Source organism: Coregonus lavaretus (assembly GCF_964263955.1).
Source record: "Coregonus lavaretus genome assembly, chromosome: 21".
In the NCBI taxonomy this organism is placed as follows: domain Eukaryota; kingdom Metazoa; phylum Chordata; class Actinopteri; order Salmoniformes; family Salmonidae; genus Coregonus; species Coregonus lavaretus.
The window spans coordinates 11889522-11909291 of record NC_140008.1 but is presented as its reverse complement, the minus strand read 5'-3'; the positions used below and the strand labels follow the sequence as shown (position 1 = coordinate 11909291).

The 19770-nt window shown below is 43.2% G+C and overlaps 1 protein-coding gene across 1 annotated transcript in view; it reads right to left on the bottom strand.

The window, feature by feature from the left end:
• Positions 1-19770, bottom strand: part of LOC311149019 (calcium-dependent secretion activator 2-like) — a 208379-nt gene that overhangs the window by 137549 nt on the left and 51060 nt on the right. Inside the window, exon 3 of the mRNA XM_084186092.1 lies at positions 115-447. Within this exon, the coding sequence (XP_084042218.1) occupies positions 115-447 (333 nt within the window). The remainder of the gene's footprint in view (positions 1-114; positions 448-19770) is intronic.

Below are 19770 nucleotides of genomic sequence, written 5' to 3'. Positions count from 1 at the left end.
GTTTTGTGGTTACCTAGGCAACACTAGAAATTGATAACAATTAAATGTTATGTAGAGGGCAAAAAAGTGTGTGTGCGCGTGTTTGTGTGTACGTGCATGTGGTCCAATTCTCACCTGACAGGCATTGTACAGCAGCTGGTGCTCAAACTTCTTGATGCCCAGAATCAGCTGGAACATCTCGTACAGCTGCTCCTTACTGAGAATCAACTCGGACACGGCACTGAGGTGCATCCTCTGGGGCTGGCGTCGCAGGTCCTCATCCCCCTTGTAGATGGCGTCGTATTTGGCGATCCAGGAGCTCAGCACTGTCTCTTTGCTCAGGCCGTCGATCTCAGGCAAGCTGCGCACCCGCCGCTCAATGTTCTTCTTGAAGACGTCACGGAAGTCGCAGGCCGAGCAGCCGCCGCTCTGCACCATCCTGGACACTCGCTCGCTCTTCAAGAAACCCTGCGCAGAAGGAAACCAGGGAGTGTAAGGATCCAGAAGTAAGCAAAACTAATGTAGCGCTGCTAAGTTAATGTATGCTAGTTAACCCTTTACACTGGTACCCGTATACAGGTTGAAAATGGCGGATTTGAGCACTGATAAATGCCTAAGTTGGAACGCAGTGGCTGTACAGTAACATGCTATAAATGACGTCAGAGCTCAGGCTCTGCGCTTCACAGTGCTGTATGGGTTTTGACTGACAGCCGTTCTGAACTTGCGCCCCTGCGCGACAAGCAGTTGCCCCCATCCCTCAAGCTAATTGGGCAACTAAGTAGCAACTTTTCTGCTTTTTTATGTCTGAGTGAGGGAAATGCTGTAAATTAAGAGGACTTTTTTTGAAGTATTTTGAAAGATGAGACGTTGAGAATTATAATACCGCTTTGATGTCATACAATCAAGCTAAACACCTGTGAGTCCAAATGTGCACTTCACATTTCCATATAGTGTCAACGTTTATGATCACTATGTTTGATGTACAGTTACAAGATGACATGTTGTCATACCCTGGGTTGTTCTGAACAGAATGAGCCTATGTTAGTCCATTGTGAAGAAAATTTGCCGCGGCACATGCACCTGAATGCACTCATGATTCCTTTCTATGCGCACCAAAATTATGATCAGTTTCCCTGAATTGTATTGTGAAAGCCTAACACCGTAATATCATATTTATAACTTAGCTACTCATGTTGGCAATAGAACAGGCTTTCAAATGATGCCCACCTGACCCAGATTGCGATTTATTATGGACCGTGTTTGGATTCAATAAACAACAGTAATTGTGTGATGGCAGGGATGCAGGTTGGTGTTCCAAACAAAATAATTACAAGTGTGCTTAATCTAGTTCCTCAATGGCACCAATAGCAGAGCTAAAAAAAGCACTTTATAGTTGAATGCTCTTTTTTGAGTCATAAAAATGAATTGAAATTACTTAGGGACTGTGCACACTTTGGAGAGGTGTGTGGCCACTTGGGAGTCACCAGTTATAGTCCTCTCACTCGAACTCTTGTAATTTGTTAGTCTTCTTTTTTTTTTTTTCTTTTTTTTTTTTTTAGCAGATGCTCTTATCCAGAGCGACTTACAGGAGCAATTAGGGTTAAGAGCCTTGCTCAAGGGCACGTCGACAGATTTTTCACCTAGTCGGCTCGGGGATTAGAACCAGCGACCTTTCGGTTACTGGCACTACGCTCTTAACCACTAAGCTACCTGCCGCCCACTCTTATGTTGCACTTACAGCACATTTTCCAGGAATATTCATATACTAATGTATCCAGAGTATTTTCAGATTTCGTTATCAACAAATGTGAAAAGTACACTAAATGTAAAATGCAAAAAATCAACAGTGTAATGTTTGGATCTTGTGTCAAGTGAACTGTTGTGGCCTCACCTTTGGTCTAACAATTTTCCCATAATCTCCAAACTGTTCCCTTTTAATTGCCACCATCTCCAAACTGTTCCCTTTCAATTGCTACCATGGTTATGCATATGTTTTTATATTGCTTCTGTAAGAAACATTTAAATTTAGCCCTATCAATATAAAGGCCAATTCCCATGAGTGTAAAGGGTTAATGCAGTTTGTTGCACTTTGTTATAGTCCCTGATAACCTTACCAATGACCATTACCCCAATGGGGTATGACCCCAGTGTGATCTCCACTGTTCCCTGGACGCTGAAGACGTGGATGTCGATTAAGGCAGCCCCTCCGCACCTCACTGATTCAGAGGGGTTTGGTTAAATGTGGAAGACACATTTCAGTTGAATGCATTCAGTCGTACAACTGACAAGGTATCCCCCTTTCCCTTTCTGTGTTTCATTTCTGAGAAAGTATTTTCTTGCATCCCACTGTGTACAGTAGATACAAATATGAACATAATAAAAGGTTGATATAAAATACAAAAATAACTTAATATGGGACACAACATTGATTTATGTTACCCTTTTTGCACTAACTTTTTTGACTCATCACATACGCTGCTGCTACTGTTTACCATCTTTACTTTATTCGTTATTACACAGTGCATTCAGACCCCTTGATTTTTTCCATATATTCTTAAGTTACAGTCCTATTCTAAAATGGATTTTTTTTTATATTCCTCATCAATACCCCATAATGACAAAGCGAAAACTGGTGTTTAAAAAGTTTTGCAAATTAATTCAAATAAAAAACAGATACCATATTTACATAAGTATTCAGACCCTTTGCAATGAGACTTGAAATTGAGCTCTGGTGCATCCTGTTTCCATTGATCATCCTTGAGATGTTTCTACAACTTGATTGGAGTCCACCTGTGGCAAATTCAATTGATTGGACATGATTTGGAAAGGCACACACCTGTCTATATAAGATCCCACAGCTGACAGTGCATGTCAGAGAAAAAACCAAGCCATGAGGTCGAAGGAATTGTCTGTAGACCTCAGAGACAGGATTGCGTTGAAGCACAGATCTGGGGAAGGATGCCAACAAATTTCTGCATCATTGAAAGTCCCCAAGAATACAGTGGCCTCCATCATTCTTAAATGGAAGAAGTTTGGAACCACCAAGACTCTTCCTAGAGCTGGCCTCCCAGCCAAACTGAGCAATCAGGGGAGAAGGGCCTTGGTCAGGGAGGTGACCAAGAACCTGATGGTCACTGATAGAGCTCCAGAGTTCCTCTGTGGAGATGGGAGAACCTTCCAGAAGGACAACCCTCTCTGCAGCACTCCACCAATCAGGCCTTTATGGTAGAATGGCCAGACGGAAGCCACTCCTCAGTAAAAGGCACATGACAGCCCGCTTGGAGTATGCCAAAAGGCACCTAAAGGACTCTCAGACCATGAGAAACAAGATTCTCTGGTCTGATGAAACCAAGATTGAACTCTTTGGCCTGAATGCCAAGCGTCATGTCAGGAGGAAACCTGGCACCATCCCTACGATGAAGCATGGTGGTGGCAGCATCATGCTGTGGGGATGATTTTCATCGGCAGGGACTGGGAGACTAGTCAGGATCGAGGGAAAGATGAACGGAGCAAAGTACAGAGAGATCCATGATGAAAACATGATCCAGAGCGCTCAGGAACTCAGACTTGGCCGAAGGTTCACCTTCCAACAGGACAATGACCCTAAGCACACAGCCAAGACAATGCAGGAGTGGCTTCGGGACAAGTTTCTGAATGTCCTTGAGTGGCCCAGCCAGAGCCCGATCGAACATCTTTGGAGAGACCTGAAAATAGCTGTGCAGCGACGCTCCCCATCCAACCTGACAGAGCTTGAGAGGATCTGCAGAGATTAAATGGGAGAAACTCCCCAAATACAGGTGTGCCAAGATTGTAGCGTCATACCCAAGAAGACTTGAGGATGTAATCGTTGCCAAAGGTGCTTCAACAAAGTACTGAGTAAAGGGTCTGAATACTTATGTAAATGTAATATATTTCAGTTTTATGTTTAAAACGTGTTTTTGCTTTGTCATTATGGGGTATTGTGTGTAGATTGATGAGGGAAAAAAACACTTTCATAAATTTTAGAATAAGGCTATAACGTAACAAAATGTGGGAAAAGTCAAGGGTCTGAATACTTTCAGAATGCACTGTATGCACATATCTACCTCAATGTAGTTCAGAGGCTGGAGAGATACACTGACTGACTGACAGACAGACAGACAGACAGACAGACAGAGGAGCTGGTATTGACAACGCGTATTACCAACTTTGTTTGATTCCGTTTCGGAGGGAGGGCTACGGCATCTCTTTGTTTAATTCCGTTTCGGATGGACGGCTACGGCATCTCTTTGTTTGATTCCGTTTCGGATGGACGGCTACGGCATCTCTTTGTTTGATTCAGTTTCGGAGGGACGGCTACGGCATCTCAGTGAACAGAGAGCTCCCAGTGTGGAAACAGCAGATGAAACGCGGCTCCTCGTGGGGAGTAATGGGGCAGAACAAAAGCAGTTTGCGTTGGGAAAACACAAACCAACAAAACAAATGTGTTTGTGTCGAGAGAGAAGCCATTTCCTGACATTGAAGCACATGGGGTGGGGACAAGTTCCTCTGAATTGCAGTTAGGAAGACAGAGCCAGGCTTCAGGAAGATAAATGGAAATGGGCCCGAGTTGACTGGTGAAAGAGGGGTGGCATATGAAGGTGCCACTGGCATGGACTGCTGAAAGTGGGTAATCTGGCTAACAACAGCCAAGGCATGTTCCTTTATTTGAACCGCAGTTAGGAGAAAGAAACAGCAGTCGACCACATGAAGAGGGATGGCAAACTGCCAAACAGTAGAAACTAATTTTGCTAGACAAAGAGGGAGGAGGTAGGCTAACTGATGCGAGTGTCACTAGCAGATACATTTGCTAGTGACTGCTTGCTTTAAATTCAAGCTTATTTTGTGAGCCAGGTGCGATGCAGCGCTAGGCAACACTGGTGCAATGAGGTGAGTTTGGCTAATTGTTCAGTGATTCAACGACGGCCTGTGGGGGGACTTATGTCAACATACACTAAGTATACAAAATATTAAGAATGCCTGCTCTTTCCATGACAGACTGACCAGGTGAATGCTATGATCCCTTATTGGGCTCCCGAGTGGCGCAGCGGTCTAAGGCACTGCATCTCAGTGCTTGAGGCGTCACTACAGACCGGTTCGATTCCAGGCTGTATCACAACCGGCCGTGATTGGGAGTCCCATAGGGCGGCGCACAATTGGCCCAGCGTCGTCCGGGTTTGGCCGGTGTAGGCCATCATTGTAAATAAGAATATGTTCTTAACTGCCTTGCCTAGTTAAATAAAGGTTAAATAAACAATTAAATTGATGTCACTTGTTAAATCCACTTCAAATCAGTGTAGATGAAGGGGAGGAGACAGGTTAAAGAAGGATTGTTTAGTCTTGAAACAATTGAGACATGGATTGTGTATGTGTGCCATTCAGAGGGTGAATGGAGTATGGTAGTAGGTGCCAGGCGCACTGGTTTGTGTCAAGAACTGCAACACTGCTGGGTTTTTCACACTCAACAGTTTCCCGTGTGTATCAAGAATGGTCCACCACCCAAAGGACATCCAGCTAATATGACACAACTGTGGGAAGTATTGGAGTCAATATGGGCCAGCATCCCTGTGGAATGCTTTTGACACCTTGTAGAGTCCATGGCCTGACAAATTGAGGCTGTTCTGAGGGCAAAAAAGGGGGTGCAACTCAATTTTAGGAAGGTGTTCCTAATATTTGGTATACTCAGTGTACATTGTGTCAAGCCTCAATTCCAAGGGGTGTCAAACCGAGTGTCTAAAGGTTTTCAAACCTCCCTTGTACTTGATTGATTAGTTGGAACTCCACTCACCTGGTTGTCTAGGTCTTAAATTGGACACAAATTCAAAGGATATAATAAAAACCAGCAGACACACGGCCGTCCAGGAAATACGTTTCAGACTCCTGCATCTTCTCCACCAGAAAACCAGTTTAAAACCAGAAAACTGTGATGCTATGTGCCTAGAGCTGGGCGACATGGACAAAATATGTCCTGAATTGATGCGGTGACGATAAATAGAACGATAGATTAATCTGCACCACTGTTTTTTTAAAATATCCATTAAACTACTTCTAATAGTTTGATGGTTGTAGTCATCAATTGTCCCATTAACAATCACCCATATTAGCAAACTTATTTCATTTCAAACTTCACATTTCTCTAATATATGCTACTTGTAGTAATGAACGATATCAGCAAAATGCCTGCGATAAGTAAATCGGTATTGTCGGTGTCGATCACTTCCGGTTTATCGTCCCAGCTCTACATGTGCCATATTTTGCCCGCTGGGATGAAGATGCCAATAATTGTCAACCATTATATTATGCTGAATACATAAATGGAAGCTGAAACTAAACTACTCCATGGTTCAGTGACTTAAGAAGCAGCTTACTGATAGACACTCGTTATCTTGATGGGTGTTCGAGATAATAGTCTTGTTCACCTAGGATACGAAGATAATATGTGTGTTGCTAACATCAATGAAGCAGACCCCTTTCTTCCTCATTAACGCGGCCCAACCCCAAGTCAGCATGCTCCTTTATCACAGCGGCAGGCTGAGCACCCAGGAAACAGCTGGTTTTAGGGCAGGGGGCATCCCAAAAGGTCACCCCTGTTTATGGTCATGGTCCCTGAACAGACTCACCCAGCAGGGCCTTGTCAAGCCCACTATCCCTCCCTCCCGGCCCCACCCGTGGATCCCTGGTCGATGAGACTAACCGCTAACCCAAGCTCCACATTCAAACCACTTATCTCCGCATCTGGGAGGGAAGCATCCATAAGCATCTCTAAGAGAGATCAATCCAGGAGAGTTGGAGGAATTCCAGGAGAGGGAGTTGGGATGTTTTTTTACACACATTGAAATGGACCTAAATGAGATCACATTAACTGGATATACACTGAGTGTACAAAACATCAGGAACACCTTACTAATATTGAGTTGCAACCCCTTTTGCCCTCAGAAAAGCCTCAATTCGTCAGGGAATGGACTCTACAAGGTGTCAAAAGCATTATACAGGGATGCTGGCCCATGTTGACTCCAATGCTTCCCACAGTTGTGTCAAGTTGGCTGGATGTCCTTTGGGTGGTGGACCATTCTTGATACACACGGGAAACTGTTGTATGTGAAAGACTCAGCAGCGCTGCAGTTCTTCACACACTCAAACTGGTGCGCCTGGCATCTACTACTATACCCTGTTCAAAAAAGGCACTTAAATCATTTATCTTGCCCATTCACCTTCTGAATGGCACACACACGCAACCCATGTCTCAAAAATCCTTATTTAACCTGTTTCCTCCCCTTCATCTACAGTCCACTGATTGAAGTGGATTTAACAGGTGACATCAATAAGGGATCATAGCTTTCACCTGGATTCACCTGGTCAGTCTATGTCATGGAACGACAAACTCAACCCGAAAACCAAATTACTTCACCTTCACCTCTACGCAGTGCATCATTTTTTCCCACTACTTTCCTGCTGTTGCGATAGGAAGAGCAAATTGAGCACACTGCAAATACTACAACATGACCACTTTGGAATCGAGGTGATGCTCATTTTCAACACTCGCCATGCTCCCTTGAAAAATGAAAAGGTAGGCTAGTCTGTGCTCTAGCCCTCGTGACTCAGCCGTCATACCTTACAAGCTCCTGTACATATGTTTGAGTCCACGTCACGACCCCCTTTGTTGCTAAATTTAATTAAATGCCTTCGTCTTGGTAATTGTGGTCGCCACTGAGGGTTTCCCAGGGCTTTATGGCTAATGCCTCCATTTTGTGCGGTGGCACAAATGTCACCCATTATTACTAATGAATTGGCCACCAAGGGATTTCCTCTCTCCCTGTTGCTCTACTTAATTGGAGGTTTAAAATCTCATTCAATTATTTATAACCAACAGTGCGCAGAGTTCCTCAGTTAAGAGATTAATAAGATATGCTTTGTTTGCAGCCTTTGGTTGTATAATTATAGCTAATATCTGCATAAATTAATCTACTGAGGATGGAAGCAGATCTGACAGCCTGACTGGAAAAATAACACTTGACGCAGAGAAAGATGGCTGGCAGGTTTGGAGCTCATGGGTTTTAACTACAAACTCCTCAATTTGTCAGAAGAGACCATTTCTCTCACTCTACAGTATGTTTGTAGAGTTACTTGAATAAGTGAGTAATGAAATGTTTAGAATTTCAATGTGAAAAGAGTGATGCGTGCGGGGAGAGGAGAGTGAGGAAGCATCTGACGGGTTGTTTACTGAATCAGACATGATGTGTATCCTTCGAGAAATCAGTGTTTCGTCCTTCAAAATAACATTAACAACTTCAGACGGTTCAGAAATCCCCCCTTGGAAAGTAAAGGAGCAACATCTGCACACTTCACAGTATACACTATACTACACTTCACAGTATAATGTCAAAACAGATTGTTGAGCCCATGGGTCGTTATTCAAAACCACCACACTTTCATTCTGCGATCCCAAAGATTTTCATATCCGTTTTTTCTGAGAGATGCTATGGATAGATGCTTCCACAGTGTGGCTCTAACATGGTCCCTCATGCATAAAACATAGCTAATATTGAAGCTATAGCCTGTTGCAATATTAAAACATTTCTCTGTTGCTTCCCAGCCCCCCGTCTTAACCGATCCTCTTTGTCTTTCAGAGTGAGTGGCCACAATACAATTCCAACAGAAATGTATTTCATTTGAGCATATAGGCTTCAGGAGGAAGTCCAAAGACAAGAAACCCCAATAGACTGGCACACACACACAGAACAACTAACACACAGGCCTTAGAAACAAAGCAAGATGGTACCATTTCATTTGGCGAGCACTGAAACGTGACGGTGCAGATTTCCCAGTCTGAAACAGAAGAATGATATGACAATCTGGGATCAGGCAGCAAACACTGCAACTTTCACGCTCTGACTTTCCTTTTCAAGTATTAAAAACAGGAGGCGGACAGAGTTCCCTTCTCCTGGCGCTCTGAAAGATAGTGGACTCCTGCTGTGCGATGGTCACCTCTACTTTACAGTATAACACTCAGTGTGAGAGAGACATAGAAATAGAGAGAGAAAGAGAGAGAGAAACAAGGAGAGTGAGAGAAAGAAAGTGAGAGAGGGATAGAGAAAAGGAGAGCAAGTGAGATACAGTTGAAGTCGGAAGTCTACATACACTTAGGTTGGAGTCATTAAAACTTGTTATTCAACCACTCCACAAATTTCTTGTTAACAAACTATAGTTTTGGCAAGTCGGTTAGGACATCTACTTTGTGCATGACAAGTAATTTTTCCAACAATTGTTTACAGACAGATCATTTCACTTATAATTCAGTGTATCACAATTCCAGTGGGTCAGAAATGTACATACACTAAGTTGACTGGGCCTTTTAACAGCTTGGAAAATTCCAGAAAATGATGTCATGGCTTTAGAAGCTTCTGATAGGCTAATTGACATAATTTGAGTCAATTGGAGGTGTACCTGTGGATGTACTTCAAGGCCTACCTTCAAACTCAGTGCCTCTTTGCTTGACATCATTTAGCAGACACTCTTATCCAGAGCGACTTACAGGTTGGTGCATTCACTTTATAGCCAGTGGGATAACCACTTTACAATGTTTTTTTTTTTTTTTTTGGGGGGGGGGGGGGGGGGGGGGGGGTAGAAGGATTACTTTATCCTATCCCAGGTATTCCTTAAAGAGGTGGGGTTTCAAATGTCTCCGGAAGGTGGTGAGTTCCTCCGCTGTCCTGGCGTCGTGAGGGAGCTTGTTCCACCATTGGGGTGCCAGAGCAGCGAACAGTTTTGACTGGGCTGAGCGGGAACTGTGCTTCCGCAGAGGTAGGGGAGCCAGCAGGCCAGAGGTGGATGAACGCAATGCCCTCGTTTGGGTGTAGGGACTGATCAGAGCCTGAAGGCACGGAGGTGCCGTTCCCCTCAAGGACCTTGTGAAGATGCTTGAGGAAACAGGTACAAAGTATCTATATCCACATTAAAACGAGTCCTATATCGACATAACCTGAAAGGCCGCTCAGCAAGGAAGAAGCCACTGATCCAAAACCGCCATAAAAAAGCCAGACTATGGTTTGCAACTGCACATGGGGACAAAGATCGTACTTTTTGGAGAAATGTCCTCTGGTCTGATGAAACAAAAATAGAACTGTTTGGCAATAATGACCATCGTTATGTTTGGAGGAAAAAGGGGGTTGCTTGCAAGCCGAAGAACACCATCCCAACCGTGAAGCACGGGGGTGGCAGCATCATGCTGTGGGGGTGCTTTGCTGCAGGAGGGACTGGTGCACTTCACAAAATAATACACACACACACACACACACACACACACACATACATACATACATGACTCAGTTACACCAGCTCTGTCAGGAGGAATGGGCCAAAATTCACCCAATTTATCGTGGGAAGCTTGTGGAAGGCTACCCGAAACGTTTGACCCAAGTTAAACAATTTAAAGGCAATGCTACCAAATACTAATTGAGTGTATGTAAACTTCTGACCCACTGGGAATGTGATGAAAGAAATAAAGGATGAAATAAATCATTCTCTCTAATATTATTCTGACATTTCACATTCTTAAAATAAAGTGGTGATCCTAACTGACCTAAAACAGGGAATTTTTACTTGGATTAAATATCAGGAATTGTGATAAACTGAGTTAAAGTGTATTTGGCTAAGGTGTATGTAAACTTCCGACTTCAACTGTATAAACAAAAGACAAAAAGGGAGAGTGGGAGAAAGGAAGAGAGACCTACGGGAAAGTAAAGGAGAGTCAGAGAAAGGGGGGAGAGGGAAAAACTATCTAATAGAGGGCCCCCCAGAGAGACTAGATTTGAACAAATATGTTTTTACTTACTCTCTCAGACTTCAAAGCCAGTGCCCTGAGCTGTGCTGTTTTACCGGGCAGACAAACAGTAATCCCATTGTGAACCTCTGGGCAGTAAACAGGCCATGAATAGGAGGGAAAGAGTGGGAGAGAGGGAAATAGAGGCAGAGAGATGACTACCCATGGCCTGCTTTGGGTCTGGGAGATAAGTTTGCAAGCCCTGCCGGCCAAACTATTTAAAATAACATCATCAAAAGGAAACATCATGATGATGAAGACATGTTGAATACACAGTGCATTCGGAAAGTATTCAGACCCCTTGACTTTTTCCATATTTTGTTACATTACAGCCTTATTCTAAAATGAATTTAAAACAAAAAAAATCCCTCATCAATCCACACACAATACCCCATAATGACAAAGCAAAAACACTTTTTTTTGTGTGCAAATGTATAAAAAATATAAAACTGAAATATCACATTTCCATAAGTATTCAGACCCTTTAATCAGACTTTGTTGAAGTGCCTTTGGCAGCGATCACAGCCTCGAGTCTTCTTGGGTCTGACGCTACAAGCGTGGAACACTTCTATTTGGGGAGATTCTCCCATTCTTCTCTGCAGATCCTCTCAAGCTCTGTCAGGTTGGATGGGGAGTGTCGCTGCACAGCTATTTTCAGGTCTCTCCAGAGATGTCCGATCAGGTTCAAGTCCGGGCTCTGGCTGGGCCACTCAAGGACATTCAGAGACTTGTCCCAAAGCCACTCCTGCGTTGTCTTGGCTGTGTGCTTACGGTCGTTGTCCTGTTGGAAGGTGAACCTTCGCCCCCAGTCTGAGGTCCTAAGCGAGCTGGAGCAGGTTTTCATCAAGGATCTCTCTGTACTTTGCTCCGTTCCTCTTTCCCTCGATCCTGACTAGTCTCCCAGTCCCTGCCACTAAAAAACATCCCCACAGCATGATGTTGCCACCACCATTCTTCACCGTAGGGATGGTGCCAGGTTTCCTCCAGACGTGACACATGGCATTCAGGCCAAAGAGTTCAATCTTGGTTTCATCAGACCAGAGAATCTTGTTTGTCATGTTCTGAGAGTCCTTTAGGTGCCTTTTGGCAAACTCCATGCGGGCTGTTATGTGCCTTTTACTGAGGCTTCTGGAAGGAATTCCCATCTCCATAGACAAACTCTGTCAGAGTGACCATCGGGTTCTTGGTCACCTCCCTGACCAAGGCCCTTGTCCCCCGATTGCTCAGTTTGGCCAGGCGGCCAGCTCTAGGAAGAGTCTTGGTGGTTCCAAACTTCTTCCATTTAAGAAGGATGGAGGCCACTGTGTTCTTGGGGACCTTCAATGCTGCAGAAATTATTTGGTAACCTTCCCCAGATCTGTGCCTCGACACAATACCGTCTCGGAGCTCTACAGATAATTCCTTCGACCTTGCACTGTCAACTGTGGGACCTTATATAGACAGGTGTGTGCCTTTCCAAATCATGTCCAATCAATTGAATTTATCACAGGTGGACTCCAATCAAGTTGTAGAAACATCTCAAGGATGATCAATGGAAACAGGATGTACCTGAGCTCAATTTCGAGTCTCATATCAAAGGGTCTGAATACTTATGTAAAAAGGTATATATTTTTTTGTATACATTTGCAAAAATGTCTAAACACCTGTTTTCGCTTTGTCATTATGGGGTATTGTGTGTAGATTGATGAGGATAAAAAATATATATACATTTTAGAATAAGGCTGTAACGTAACAAAATGTGGAAAAAGCGAAGGCGTCTGAATACTTTCCGAATGCACTGAATAGGGAAATGCCAGGGACTTCACAAATAGATATTATCAGGATACTTAGGTGCCATCCTGATCTCGCGATGGTTCGTACGAGGCTATGATTCTATACGTATTAAGATTCAATACTATGATTTTATTGCGATTCGATGTTCCAAACATATTGCCTACCAAATGTCTGCTGCAGAGGGACAAGAGAGAGCCATGAGAAAATGAGTTCTCTTCATTTATGGAAATAAAAGTGCAAACAAAATTGTCTCCCTATTTAAAAAGAAGATGGAAAAGAAGCTATAAAGGAAAAATACTAGAGTTTTGGTGCATGTACAGCCAACTAGTGCAAAAATAATATTGTGATAGTCAAAACTATAAAATATGTAACTGTATCAATTTCTTCCCCCATTTAATACTCCATCTGCTGTCTGATTCTCTCTTCATAACTAAGGTAGCGGAAGTGGAGAGAGAAAAGTGGTATGTGGGATTCAGCTGTGTGTTGGATATCTTTCGATTTATGGAGGATATCAATGAGCGTTACAGTTATTAGTCAGACATTATAAATCAGAAAAACAGGTCATGGTTTGAAAGATGAGCCTGAAGAACATGCAAGGCACATGAACTCACACGTCAGGTGTTGTGTGTTTAGTTGCTGCAGTAGTTAATCCTGGTTGTTAAGTAGCTACAGACACAGTGGCTTGCGAAAGTATTCACCCCCCTTAGCATTTAAAAAAATTTTTTGCCTTACAACCTGGAATTAAAATAGATTTTTTGGGGGTTTGTATCATTTGATTTACACAACATGCCTACCACTTTGAAGATGCAAAATATGTTTTGTGAAACAAACAAGAAATAAGACAAAAAAACAGAAAACTTGAGCGTGCATAACTATTCACCCCCCCCCCCCCAAAGTCAATACTTTGTAGAGCCACCTTTTGCAGCAATTACAGCTGCAAGTCTCTTGGGGTATGTCTCTATAAGCTTGGCACATCTAGCCACTGGGATTTTTGCCCATTCTTCAAGGCAAAACTGCTCCAGCTCCTTCAAGTTGGATGGGTTCCGTTCGTGTACAGCAATCTTTAAGTCATACCACAGATTCTCAATTGGATTGAGGTCTGGGCTTTGACTAGGCCATTCCAAGACATTTAAATGTTTCCCGTTAAACCACTCGAGTGTTGCTTTAGTAGTATGCTTAGGGTCATTGTCCTGCTGGAAGGTGAACCTCTGTCCCAGTCTCAAATCTCTGGAAGACAAACAGGTTTCCCTCAAGAATTTCCCTGGAACTTGTCTGTCGGCCTTGCATTAAAGAACATAATTGGTTAAGGAAAACTGTGATAAATAAAAAAGTATATCAGTTTCACTTAAGGACCAAAGGATTGACAGCAGTCCCATATAGATTGCAAAATAGTTGGGAAGAGATCTTTGACGTACCGATCCCATGGCATAGTGTTTATGAACTGACACGCAAAACAACACCGGATTAAAAAATTAGAATCTTTCAATTTAAATTATTATATAAAATTCTTGCTACCAATTGAATGTTATTTATATGGGGGATACAATCTTCCCAGCTCTGCAGATTTTGCTGTGAAGAGATAGAATCATTAGATCATTTGTTTTGGTTCTGTCCATTTGTAGCTTGTTTTTGGACACAGGTCCAGGAATGGCTAAAGGATTGCAATATTTACCTGGAACTAACCTTGCAGATAGCATTACTGGGTGATCTGAAAAGTCATAGTCAATCAATCAATAATATAATAATAATTTTAGCAAAAATGTTTATTTTTAATTCACAATCTGTAGAAGCAATGAGAATAGAAAGGTTCAGAACTTTTGTAAAACATCACAGTATGGTTGAAATATATATGGCAAATAGAAATCCTATATGGATGGTGTTAAGAGATAGATGGGAGGTATTGAATAGAGTTGAAGGATGGGACTAATAACAACAAATAATAACAAAGATAGTTAATAATGTAAGCATACTGTGTCCATAATAAGTATATAGGTTGTATGTTGGGAGCTTTTGGGAAAGAGCACAGTTAGAAAGATATGGCATTTAGAAGCAAACCGGATGGACATCATGAAAATGATCGGAGAGGTTGAGAGTAGAAGAAGTTCAGGAGCAAAAAAATAAATAAATATGTGTATATATATATATATATATATACAGTGGGGCAAAAAAGTATTTAGTCAGCCACCAATTGTGCAAGTTCTCCCACTTAAAAAGATGAGAGAGCCCTGTAATTTTCATCATAGGTACACGTCAACTATGACAGACAAATTGAGGGGGAAAAAATCCAGAAAATCACATTGTAGGATTTTTAATGAATTTATTTGCAAATTATGGTGGAAAATAAGTATTTGGTCACCTACAAACAAGCAAGATTTCTGGCACTCACAGACCTGTAACTTCTTCTTTAAGAGCCTCCTCTGTCCTCCACTCGTTACCTGTATTAATGGCACCTGTTTGAACTTGTTATCAGTATAAAAGACACCTGTCCACAACCTCAAACAGTCACACTCCAAACTCCACTATGGCCAAGACCAAAGAGCTGTCAAAGGACACCAGAAGCTAAATTGTAGACCTGCACCAGGCTGGGAAGACTGAATCTGCAATAGGTAAGCAGCTTGGTTTGAAGAAATCAACTGTGGGAGCAATTATTAGGAAATGGAAGACATACAAGACCACTGATAATCTCCCTCGATCTGGGGCTCCACGCAAGATCTCACCCCGTGGGGTCAAAATGATCACAAGAACGGTGAGCAAAAATCCCAGCCACGTTCCCAGTCCCTGTCGATGCTGCCACCACCATGCTTCACTGTGGGGATGGTGTTCTAGGGGTGATGAGAGGTGTTGGGTTTGCGCCAGACATAGCGTTTTCCTTGATGGCCAAAAAGCTCAATTTTAGTCTCATCTGACCAGAGTACCTCCATCTATATGTTTGGGGAGTCTTCCACATGCCTTTTGGCAAACACCAAATGTGTTTGCTTATTTCTTTCTTTAAGCAATGGCCACTCTCTCGTAAAGCCCAGCTCTGTGGAGTGTACGGCTTAAAGTGGTCCTATGGACAGATACTCCAATCTCCGCTGTGGTGCTTTGCAGCTCTTCGGGGTTATCTTTGGTCTCTTTGTAGCCTCTCTGATTAATGCCCTCCTTGCCTGGTCCGTGAGTTTTGGTGGGCGGCCCCCTCTTGGCAGGTTTGTTGTGGTGCCATATTCTTTCAATTTTTTAATAACGGATTTAACGGTGCTCCGTGGAATGTTCAAAGTTTCAGATATGTTTTTACAACCCAACCCTGATCTGTACTTCTCCACAACTTTGTCCCTGACCTGTTTGGAGAGCTCCTTGGTCTTCATGGTGCCGCTTGCTTGGTGGTGCCCCTTGCTTAGTGGTGTTGCAGACTCTGGGGCCTTTCAGAACAGGTGTATATATACACTGAGATCATGTGACAGATCATGTGACACTTACATTGCACACAGGTGGACTTTATTTAACTAATTATGTGCCTTCTGAAGGTAATTGGTTTCACCAGATCTTATTTGTTGTGGTCCTCTGTAGCTCAATTGGTAGAGCATGGCGCTTGTAACGCCAGGGTAGTGGGTTCGATCCCCGGGACCACCCATACGTAAAAATGTATGCACACATGACTAAGTCGCTTTGGATAAAAGCGTCTGCCCAATGGCATATTATTATTATTATATTATTTTTAGGGGCTTCATAGCAAAGGGGGTGAATACATTTGCACGTACCACTTTTCCATTATTTATCTTTTAGAATTTTTTGAAACAAGTTATTTCATTTCACTTCACCAATTTGGACTATATTGTGTATGTCCATTACATGCAATCCAAATAAAAATCAATTTAAATTACAGGTTGTATTGTAACAAAATAGGAAAAACGCCAAGGGGATGAATACTTTTGCAAGGCACTGTAGTAGTGCTGAGGTGAGTTCAACAATGGTTCTGTTTTCAGTGAACATGTTGCCAAAGTAACAATTTTATGTTACGGTGAAACATCAAACAGCTACTTTTTGTAAGGATTACTGTGGCTTTTTAGTCGACAATATTCAAACTGAAAACGACTTAGCTATTCCTACTAAATATATTAGAACGTCTACATGGCCACCTGATTATTTTTGCAGCCGTTTAGACCCGAAACAGACACTTACGTTCGCCACACACTATCGTCTCAGACTGTTAGCTAACGTTTGCGAACGGTCACGGCTAACAAAACAAATGGAATATGTTAGCTAACGTTAGCGAACGTTTGCAAACTATTTCCCTTGTTGAACGGCACCTCTGTTTTCCAGTTCCCATCTGCATCATTCAGAGACAGAAGCACAGGGTTCCAGTGTGAGGATTCCTTCAAGAACACACAAGGCCAGACGAGCCAGAGTCCATCAGCATTCCGATCACACACAGAGAGGAGGAGGACAGAGAGGGGGAGATGCATTGACAGAATCTTCCGCTATGAATCTGTTACAAATCGCTCATTATTGATCGATTTCATGTGCTCTGTTGTCTGTGATCTGCGAAGCCTCCAAGAGTAAGCTGCTTGAACATACACTGAACAAAAATATAAACGCAACATGAAACAATTTCAAAGATTTTACTGAGTTACAGTTCATATAAGGAAATCAGTCAATTAAAATAAATAAATTAGGCCCTAATCTATGGATTTCACATCACTGGGAATACAGACATGCATCTGTTGGTCACAGATGCCTTAAAAAAGGCGTGGATCAGAAAACCAATCAATATCTGGTGTGATATGTGCAGCGCAACACATTTCCTTCACATAGAGTTGCTCAGGCTGTTGATTGTGGCCTGTGGAATGTTGGCCCAATCCTCTTCAATGGCTGTGCAAAGTTGCTGGATTTTGGCGGGAACTGGAACACGCTGTCATACACGTCGATCCAGAGCATACCAAACGTACTCAATGGGTGACATGTTTGGTGAGTATGCAGGTCATGGAAGCTTCCAGGAATTGTGTACAGATCCTTGCGACATGGGGCCGTGCATTACCATGCTGAAACATGAGGTGATGGCAGCGAATGAATAGCATGACAATGGGCCTCAGGATATGGTCACGGTATCTCTGTGCATTCAAATTGCCATCAATAAAATGCAATTGTATTCGTTTTCCGTAGCTTATGCCTTCCCATACCATAACCCCACCACCACAAGGCACTCTGTTCTCTGCCCAGTACAGATGATACTGGGATTAATTCACTTCTCCAGTGTGCCAGTGGCCATCGAAGGTGAGCATTTGCCCACTGAAGTCGGTGAAAACGACGAGCACGCAGATGAGCTTCACTGAGATTGTTTCTGACAGTTTGTGCAGAAATTCTTCGGTTGTGCAAACCCACAGTTTCATCAGCTCTCTGGGTGGCTGGTGAAGAAGCAGGGTGTGGAGGTCCTGGGCTGGCGTCGTTACACGTGGTCTGCAGTTGTGAGGCCAGTTGGACATACCGCCAAATTCTCTGAAACAACGTTGGATGCGGCTTATGGCAGAGAAAATAATATTAAATTCTCTGCTAACAGCTCTGGTGGACATTCCTGCAGTCAGCATGCCAATTGCACGCTCCCTCAAAACTTGAGACATCTGTGGCATTGTGTTGTGTGACAAAACTGCACATTTTTGAGTGGCCTTTTATTGTCCCCAGCACAAGGTGCACCTGTGTAATGATCATGCTGTTTAATCAGCTTCTTGATATGCCACACCTGTCAGCTGGATGGATATCTTGGCAAATGAGAAATGCTCACTAACAGGGATGTAAACAAATGTACAGCCTTATTCTAAAATGGAGTAAATGTTTTTTTCCCCGTCACCAATCTACACACAATACCCCATATCGACAAAGCAAAAAATTAATGATCACATTTACATAAGTATTCAGACCCTTTACTCAGTACTTTGTTGAAGCAACTTTGGCAGCGATTACAGCCTCAAGTCTTCTTGGGTATGACGCTAAAAGCTTGGCACACCTGTATTTGGAGAGTTTCTCCCATTCTTCTCTGCAGATCCTCTCAAGCTCTGTCAGGTTGGATGGGGAGTACACGGCACAGCTATTTTCAGGTCATCGATGATCGATCAGGTTCAAGTCCGGGCTCTGACTGGGCCACTCAAGGACATTGAGACTTGTCATGAAGCCACTCCTGCGTTGTCTTGGCTGTGTGCCTAGGGTCGTTGTCCTGTTGGAAGGTGAACCTTCACCCAAGGCTGAGGTCCTGAGCGCTCTGGAGCAGGTTTTCATCAAGGATCTCTCCGTACTTTGCTCCGTTCATCTTTCCCTCGACTAGTCTCCCAGTCCCTGCCGCTGAAAAACATCCCCACAGCATGATGCTGCCACCACCATGCTTCACCATAGGGATGGTGCCAGGTTTCCTCCTGATGTGACGCTTGGCATTCAGGCCAAAGAGTTCAACCTTGGTTTTATTGGACCAGAGAATCTTGTTTCTCATGGTCTAAGAGTCCTTTAGGTGCCTTTTTGCAAACTCCAAATCGGGCTATTATGTGCCTTTTACTGAGGAGTGGCTTCCGTCTGGCCTCTCTACCATAAAGGCCTGATTGGTGGAGTGCTGCAGAGATGGTTGTCCTTCTGGAAGGTTCTCCCATCTCCACAGAGAAACTCTGGAGCTCTGTCAGAGTGACCATCGGGTTCTTGGTCACCTCCCTGAGCAAAGCCCTTCTCCTCCGATTGCTCAGTTGGGCCGGGCGGCCAGCTCTAGGAAGAGTCTTGGTGATTCCAAATTTCTTCCATTTAAGAATGATGGAGGCCACTGTGTTCTTGGGGACCTTCAATGCTGCAGAAATGTTTTGGTACCCTTCGCCAGATCTGTGCCTTGACACAATCCTGTCTCAGAGCTCTACGGACAATTCCTTCGACCTCATGGCTTGGTTTTTGCTCTGACATGCACTGTCAACTGTGGGACCTTATATAGACAGGTGTGTGCCTTTTCAAATCATGTCCAATCAATTGAATTTACCACAGGTTGACTCCAATCAAGTTGTAGAAACATTAAGGATGATCAATGGAAACAGGATGCACCTGAACTCAATTTCGAGACTCATAGCAAAGGGTCTGAATACTTATGTAAATAAGGTATCTGTTTTTCATTTGTAATACATTTGCAAAAATGTCTAAACCGGTTTTTGCTTTGCCATTATGGGGTATTGTGTGTTTAGAGA